The 9336-nt window shown below is 37.0% G+C and overlaps 1 protein-coding gene across 1 annotated transcript; it reads right to left on the minus strand.

Annotated features, from left to right (window-relative positions):
- Positions 1-1401: 1401 nt before the first annotated feature.
- LOC107776394 (sugar transporter ERD6-like 6) lies at positions 1402-6051 on the minus strand. The gene is made up of 18 exons (XM_016596283.2): positions 5566-6051; positions 5368-5430; positions 5066-5155; positions 4687-4746; positions 4538-4603; positions 4376-4441; positions 4182-4257; positions 3683-3747; positions 3509-3601; positions 3290-3370; positions 3093-3177; positions 2770-2816; positions 2623-2685; positions 2475-2534; positions 2291-2350; positions 2135-2194; positions 1790-1904; positions 1402-1710 (listed from the first exon to the last, which is right to left on the minus strand). The coding sequence occupies exons 1-18, from the start codon at positions 5854-5856 to the stop codon at positions 1598-1600; spliced, it is 1554 nt and encodes a 517-aa protein (XP_016451769.2). The 5' UTR covers positions 5857-6051; the 3' UTR covers positions 1402-1597.
- Positions 6052-9336: the final 3285 nt, after the last annotated feature.

Below are 9336 nucleotides of genomic sequence, written 5' to 3' on the forward strand. Positions count from 1 at the left end.
AATAAGAAAGTTAATTTACTAATTAAAAATTAGCCATAGTTTCAAAAGTAATTAAAATTTAGTCAATTTTTCATGTGAAAATAAAATTTGAACAACAATAGCCTTAAAATCCAAAAAAATTCCACCATAATATGCTGAAATTCAATTTTTTTACATATGAGATTCCTGCATAATGTGTTGGAGCTTCAACATAATATGGTGAAAATTTATACACAAAAGTTCAATAATTCAGCATATTATGCTAGAACTTTTCATGTTTCAACTAGGATATTTTTGTCCAGATTTTATCTCCGCCTTAAATAATGACTATTTTTCAATAACTTTACAAATACTAGCTATTTTTCAATAATCACGCGTAAAAATGATTAGGTCATGCCATTTTGACGTGATTGATAAGCAGAGCTAGAGGAATATGAAATAGGGAAAAATTCAAAAATGTCTATACAATTTAAAATATTTACCCATTAATATCCACTTTCTCTCATTTACAATGGTGCCTATTAAAATAATTACCTTTATACCTATTTTAATCTCCGTCTTCCATATTCTCATATTATGATACTTGATCCTTATTGTTTTCTTAATTTTTCTCCTTTTTTTTATTTCTTTTAATTTTTTAATTTCTTTTTCACCTTTTTTCTCCTTTTATTTTTATTTATCTTTTTTTTTTCTTTTTTTTTTCTCCCTTTCTAATTTCATTCAAATCTTTTTTTTTTCCTTCATTTTTTTAATTTTTTAAAATTATTTTCTTCTGATTTTATTCACTTTTTGCTCCTTTTTTACAATGAAAAATATATTTTAAATCTTCGTTTACTCTCTCTTTCTTTTTTCTATACAACTGCTAGAGTATACTTTATTTTCTTTGTTTTATTTTTCTCTATATTAGTGATCAGAAAATAACTTATACAGTATATCTTTGTTTAAATAGTTCTTGTAAACAACTTAAAGAGACATCTATGTATTTCGCCAAAACAAAAAAAATTACTTAATCACAAAAAAACAAATGTTGCTAATTATGAGAGCTCCTAATAAATATACATAAAGATAACTCATCATTGCAAGTGTTTGGATACTGCAGCCATTTTGATGCATTGTAAAACGAGAGATCCACTAAACCTGACGATTTTTTGCGTATATGCTCAATTACTTCCCTGCAAGCAGAAAAACCACAAAACTAAGCAAGATACCACAGAATTCCCTGTATGCTTGTAATTTTTATTTTCTTATGAAAAGGAAAAGAACTTAATCTTCCTGTCCATAATATATTAGTCATATTATTTGAGGTTCAAAGGTTAAAAATTTTATGTGTTAGTGAAGGATAATAGAGTATGTAGCGAACTGCATTTGTTACAGCTTATTATTGATCTCTTGATAAGAGAGATACTTTGAACAATATAAGAGTGTAAAGGGTTACAGTATTTGAAGTAGTATCAATAACTTTTCAGTGGTAATGTCACGAAACTATTTTATTGTCACTCCACTTGGCCACTATTACAATAACAAGTTCACAAAAAACAGTTTCGTGAATTTACTATTATCGTAATCGTACATGAAATCAACCCCTTGGGTTACTCTTTAATTGCATAGTTGGTTTGCATCATCTGAAGGAACGCTGAATCTCTTCAAGAGTTCTTCCTTTGGTTTCAGGAACCCAAAGTCTAACAAAAACAATTGTAGAAGCCGACATCACTGCATAGATGATGAATGTTCCTGGGGAAAATTTAACTTTTAGAGTGTTCTTACAACAGCATAGAAAGAAATAGGAGAGAAGATCAGTAATGAGTGAAACCTCCTTTGCTCCAAGTCAAAAGTAAGTTTGCTGTCATTGTAACAATCCATGATGTTAGCCAATTGGCCAGTGTAGCAACACTGCCTCCTAGACTTTTAATGTTCACTGGTAGTATCTGCATAAATGATTTTAGAAACTATAATGTCATATCTCATATGATATAAACACCAACGCTTGAATCATCGTCGAATCGCAATTGCTAGTTTTGCTTATAAGTTCTCAATGATATTTTTGTTTCTCCCTCTTCTAATAATGTTCTTCTGTTGGTTGGATCTTTTGTTACATTTACATAAACATAAACATATCTTGTTCTCATCTAATGAACTATGAGTTAGCTTCACATACCTCAGACATTATGATCCATGGAATGGACCCTAATCCCAGACCAAATGCCATCACCAAAACCTGGAAATTCATTAGTTAAGGTTCTAAAAAAACATAAGAAAGCACCCATAACGCCAGAGAAAGGGAGACAAGTGGATGTTGAAGCGTGAAATATACCACAAGTCCAACCAGAGATAATATTCCTAAGGCAGGATGCCAAGATTCAGGCGTAAGATCCTGTGCAAAGTAGAAAAGAATTAAAGTGAGAATAAAGGAGGGTCAAAACCAACATTAAGCAAGAAATCTTAGCTCCGATAATTGCTTGATGACTTTTCATGCATGTAAAATTTAAGTCACTTACCTTTAGGTAGAATGCTATTGCAACAAGGAAGCTACTAACTGTCATTAACGAAGAGGACATCTGAAAAAAACGTGCCAATATAAAAGTGATCTTTCGCTTGCTCGTTTTTCCTTTAATATGTAGCTAATATCAATGTGGCAAGACATACAATAAGAAGTACCCTGCGACCCGCCCTGTCCACAAGTGATGCAGCTATAGCAGTAACAATGACCTATAAAAGTACTTCTTCCATCAATACTAAGAACAATATCTTCACAAAAATGAACACTATATCCCATAGTGGACTTACGCTTACCTGAATAGCCCCGAGTCCAAATGTTGCAGCTTTACTCGATGAAACTCCTATTAGTTTAAGAGCATTGAAATTAAAACCCATGTGTTGAACTAATTGCTCATTACATAGCTTCTCTATTACTAAGAGCTACGAGTACAATATAATGACAGAACAACTTGAAATACTTTGGCAAATAAAAGAGAAGTTAGCATGGTGTTTTCTTAGATCAATCTGCACATTTATCCTATTTTGTCCTCTTTTTCTAGTTCTACCAACAGAATAAAAAGAAAGAAAATGCACCTAATATTCCTACGCAGATTTATCTAATCAAAGAATTGACTAACCAGCAGATTTGAAGATGTTACTGGAATAGAATAAGACACCATTAATGCCACTGAGTTGCTGGAGAGTGAGTAATCCTATACCTATCTGCATATTAGAACCAACTCTCGGAAGTGATCCTTAAGATGAGTAAAGGGTATTCAAGTCGCGTATGTTTACATATCTCTTGAAACTTAAAAATACATATACGCAAGTATACCAGCAAAGGATAGTAATATCGCTTTCTCTTAAGCTCAGAAAACCTAATTGTAGCTTTCTTACTTGATGATCCCACAGATCTCTGGGCAAAGGATAAAAACAACAAATAAGTACGAAAACATTTTATAAGTTGGAGAAGCAAAGAAGCTTAGGGAATTCAAATTGAGGGTTCAAAACAGTTGAACATCAATATATTAAGATGACTAATTCAATTAATTACCTTAATCTCATTCACTTCTAAGGATATGTCAGTGTCAAATCCCCTTAGAACTTGCAAAGAAGTTTCGAAATCCTCAAAATTCCCCGTTTTAGCCTATGCATAGCACTAGGGAATATCAGCATAACAAAAAACCAAAGACCAAGTAGGAGCAAAACCCAAGTTTGTTACTCATACCAACCAACGAGGAGATTCTGGTATAAAAAACAGACCAGGTATCAATATTGTGCATGGCAACATTCCTGCAGAGTGGAATTGTAAGTTAAAATAAATTCACTATTAGAAAGACTGAAACCAATATGTTCGATTCAAGAAAATGAGTGATGTGATGTCACAGTTCAACTGCTCAAAATGAAAGGGAAAAAGCACAAATTCGATATGATAAAGATAGAAGCATTACATCATAATCTCATTCAAACATGCTGCATCAATTAACTTGAGAATACATAACATCACATCAGTATGTATCCTAATGAACTTCCAATAATGTATATGATGCTAATTGTTTTCTGTTAACGGTACATAAAAACTTGATGAAATGTCACAAAAACCTCCAGTGAATTCTACTAACAATACAGGGAAAGAACAATCTATTTGTCAACAATTAAGCACCAGATGGCTTGAGATATCTCTTTTTTAGGTATTGATCGTATTTCAACAAGATCTCGTCGCTCACCTAAAATTGCAAGCACTCTCCAAGGTGTAAAGAGACCCAATAGATATGCCAACATTGTCCCAACTGTTAAACAGAGCTACACACCAAGAAAGTAACATTAAAGGAATGAACCGTTAAACATTAGCTTATCAAGATATAATTGCAAGACCATGGATTAGCGTCATGAGTGAAATAAAGCACATAACAAAACCAACATTATTAATGGATCCAAGGACTCCTCTCATGTTTTGAGGTGAAATCTCCGCTATATATACAGGTACCTATACATAACAAGCAGAAAGAATTTGGGTAAGCAGGAGTTTTCTATTTATAACTCCAACTAGAGCTATCACAGATGTAAAACAAGTAAAATTTACCACATAGGAAATAATCCCCACACCAAATCCTTCCATTAATCTTCCCATGTATAAAAATGAAGTGTCCTGTAGTAGAAAATGCATTGATTCAAGTAAACTTCCTGTAATAAACAACTGAAATATGCACCACGTAACAAGTAACCACTCACTCTGGCAAATGAAATAGCAAGCCATCCACTAATATTAGGAATTGATGCAATCATTAGCGTCTGTATTGCAGTATAAAAGGAGCGCGTAAATCGTAAATAAAGGAACAAAAGCAAAAATATCTATATAAAGAGTTTAACTTCTATATATATTGGCAAGTCATCTAAACGATAACTATAGTTTACTGTCCGTAGTAAGTGGAATAGTAACCTAGAAAATTATGCAAGTAACGGCTAAGATAGGTTAAATATTTTGATGGTGTAAAACATTTTTGCACCCGTTAGTGTGCGTAAGTTAAATTCATATAAAAAAAACAGTAAACTTTGTTGCTGGGTAGTAAGAATTTTGTGAATGTACAAGTGAATGCGCTTAGCATTATACCCCTTTTCGGCCAATGTATTCAGATATCTGACCACTTGCAATTGCACCAACCATTGCACCCACATTCGCTAAAGATCCAAAGATTGAAAACTGTTCATGAGAATAAGAGAAGTTATTCTAACATAACATCAAAACCGTGATATTCAAAATCTCTGAAACCTTGTAACACTTTAACCATTATCAAAATATCAGGCTTGATTTAACACTGTGTTCTCTAGATACTAAGCACATTTTCTCCTAAAATAAAAACAATGAAATTGATGACTAAAACAATAATGTACTACTGGAAAGAGAATAATAACCTCTGAAATTGAAAGTACGAGGTCGTCCATGATGTCAGACTGCGTAGGATTAGTGTACCCCAACTGCATAAATAGTCAGCCAACCACAAGTAATCAATACAAAGAAAACAATGTGTGATTGTTAACAATTACTACTCTCTTAAATTATGTGTCCAGTGAAATAACGGGAAAAAAGAAACAAAAAGTTAGTCGTCATACTGTGAAGCCAAATTGGATGGAGCCTAAGGCAACAATGAGGACACAGAGATAAATGGAGATTGATTCACGAAGTATTTGGGGCGATGATTCCATCATGCTATTGCTGGATTGCCTTGACCCCATTCGATACCAACTCCCAGTATGCAACAATGGCTTCCTAATAAGCCCTTCCTCAGAGCTAGCTGAATCATCTCTAAAACTCGTCCGCGCCATGTCTTTCCCTTTTGGTGGCAGTAATGGCTTTCGAATTAACCCCTCCTCACAGCTTGCGGAATCTTCTCGAAAACTCATTTTGCAAATGTCTTTCTTTTTGCTTTGCAATGTGGCTGAAGATGATAATGGGGGGAATAGATCAGCAACTGACTCTACGAACGAATGCTACGAAGACGGACAAGGTTGACCCATGTATGTAAATTCGAGTGGCAACACTTGGAGGAAGTTGACACGTGTTGAATGACAAGAAAACAGAACACTTCTACTGGAGCACCATAGAACAGTTACAGCCTACTGGAGTACCATTGTATACCGTAAAAACAGATTAGTCCGTCATACGAACTGGTCGGTATGATAATACTTTGGTCGAAGGGTGGCTTCGTAATACCAGGTCGAGGTCCGAAGTCAGGTCACCAAGCATCGAGTTCTAGGACCGGTCAATGACAAGCTCTGTATCATTATCGAGCTCATATCCAAATTGAACTACGGGGCGAGGCGAAATTATCGAGCCTAAGATACATAGACCGACCGACACCGACCACGAATCAATACCAGACTCCTGGTCAGAATCGAGCTCGAGTCAAGATCGAGGGCTCGAATCAATATCAAGCTCATAGACAAGAGCCGTTGCAACCGAACTAGGAGAGAGAATCCTGGCAGGAATTAGGGAAAAACTAGTTACTCATTGGTTCCCCACTATGTATTTTTTATTATATCTAAAGTAGGATTCCTCCACTATAAAGGGGATGATTGTTGTTTTTGTGAGAGGGACATTCACACATTGTAACAAAAGATAATTCCTTATATTGAAAGATCAATCCTTTGAGCTCTCTTACTTCATCTTATCTGGTCCATTTATTTCATCATTTCAATAGTTTTTATCTTTCGTTCTTATACTCAAGATTGGATATTTCTATTTCTATTTACGATTTGAATCAAGTTATACCACATACCCTTAGAACTACATACAAATTCAACTCTATCTGATTTTTCGGGTAAACAGTTTGGCGCCCACCGTGGGGATGAGGATAACAGTGGTTGTTTGATACAAACCTGCAACACACACCGTTTAACGCTTGTCTTTCGAGAGTATCTTTGACTTCGGATTAGCAAGGACAACCCCCTGATTAATGGCTTTACCTATCGACAATGAAGCCGGCCTTTAAGATGAAACCAACAACTTGATGCCCAGGTCCGGAAGGCCGCTTGTCGATGTCGTTGAAGCTCGAGTAGAAGTACCACTAGACGTTAATTCGCATGTGGCCCTTGAGGCAAACCAACATTCTGAACCTGAATATAGCATTCATGGTGGTACTCGATCTGCAGCTCGAGACACCCATAACATTGAGGAAAACAGCGTCAGCTTGCGTATGATTTTTGAAATGTTGCAAGCCCAACAAGTAGCGATAGCTCAGTTACAGAGCCAAACCCAGTTACCGAGCAGGCCAGAGCCCAGTCCACCTCGAGAAATTGCCCACAGAACCGAGCCATCCATAGTGAGGTCAAATGAGCAAGAATCGGGGATTATTCCCGAAATTGCTAAAATACTCGAGGAGCTCACAAAGCGAGTCGAAGCCAACGATAAAAAAGTAGAAACATATAACTCCAGGGTCGATCAGATCCCGGGGGCTCCACCAATGATTAAAGGGTTGGATTCCAAAATATTCGTGCAAAAACATTTCCCCTCGAGCGCAGCCCCAAAACCAATCCCCCCAAAATCTATATCCCCGAAATTCCCAAATATAACAGAATGACTGACCCCAATGAACACGTCACCTCTTACACGTGTGCCATCAAGGGTAACGATTTAGAAGACGATGAAATCAAATATGTATTGTTAAAACAATTCGGAGAGACCCTCTCGAAGGGAGCAATAATTTAGTATCACAGCCTACCACTGAATTCCATCGATTCATTTGTCATGTTAGCAGATTCTTTTATAAAGGCACACGCCGATGCCATAAAAGTCGCAACAAGGAAATCGGACATTTTCAAAGTAAAACAAAGAGATAATGAAATGCTGAGAGAGTTCGTGTCCCGATTTCAAATGGAACGCATGGAATTGCCATCGGTCACAGATGATTGGGCCGTTCAAGCTTTCACCCAAGGGTTGAACGAGAGAAGTTCAATAGTATCACGTCAGTTGAAACAAAATTTGATCGAGTATCCATCAATAACTTGGGCATATGTAGACAATCGATACCAATCAAAAATCAGGGTCGAAGACGACCAATTAGGAGCTCATCCCAGATTAGTACATCCAAACAGGTAGGCTATGCCGGCTATTAAAAACCAAAGGGACATAAATAGAGAGCCAAGGTCGAACAGAGACCGATATCAACCATACATTATAAATCAAAGGAACAATGGTTAGGGACGCAATTCCGTGCGGAACAATCAAAGAAGTGATCGAGGGCATAATTCTCGGGGACTTATGAACAAGAGTGGTTTTGACAAATATGCAAATCCTATAGGGGCACCTCGGTTATCGAAATATAACTTCACCATTGATACATCAGGCATTGTATCGTCAATCGGAAGAATCAAAGATACTAGGTGGCCCAGACCCATGCAAATCGATCCTTCCCAAAGAAACCCAAATTCAATGTGCAAATATCATGGCACACATGGCCACAAGACCGAGGATTGCAAACAATTAAGGGAGGAGGTAGCCCGTCTATTCAATGAGGGCCACTTTCGAGAGTTCCTCAGCGATCGAGCCAGGAATCACTTCAGAGAAAGGGACGCCAACAGAAAAAATGAACAAGAGGAACCTCAATATATCATTCATATGATCATCGGTGGGGTCGACACTCCACAAGGACTCGTACTCAAACGCAATAAGGTACCAACCACTAGGGTAAAACGAACCCGAGATTATGTGCCCGAAGGCACTTTATCATTCGACAATGAAGAAGCAGAAGGCATTTCTCAGCCCCACAACAACGCTCTGGTAATTTCTATCCTATTAAATAAAGTTCAATTTAAGCGTGTTTTAGTGGATCTAGGTAGCTCTGCGAACATCATCCGATCGAGGGTCGTGGAGCAGCTCGATCTGCAAAATCAAGTCGTACTCGCAGCTCGGGTCTTAAACGGCTTTAATATGGCCAGTGAAATGACTAAAGGGGAGATTATTCTACCGGTGAATGTGGTTGAGACCATCTAAAGTACCAAGTTTCACGTAATCGAAGGCGACATGAGGTGCAATGCCCTACTTGGAAGGACGTGGATCCACAATATAAGAGCAGTACCCTCGACTCTCCACCAAATAATGAAATTCCTGACGTCGGACGGCATGAAGATAATATACGGGGAGCAACATGCTGCAAAGGAAATATTTGCAATCGATGAGGTAACACTGATATCAACACTCTCAACCTCGGAAAGATCGAGCATTAAAGGTATACGAGAAGTCAAATAGCAATCACAGTCGCCAGTTTCGACTGAATCAAGGAAGCAGGAAATGGAAGAAGAAGAGGAGGATTTTCTGACCCCTCGAACTTTTATCACCCCCGAAGATTCTGACGCCACCAAAACAACGATTGAGGAACTGGAATA

Source organism: Nicotiana tabacum, chromosome 17, assembly GCF_000715075.1.
Source record: "Nicotiana tabacum cultivar K326 chromosome 17, ASM71507v2, whole genome shotgun sequence".
Lineage (NCBI taxonomy): Eukaryota > Viridiplantae > Streptophyta > Magnoliopsida > Solanales > Solanaceae > Nicotiana > Nicotiana tabacum.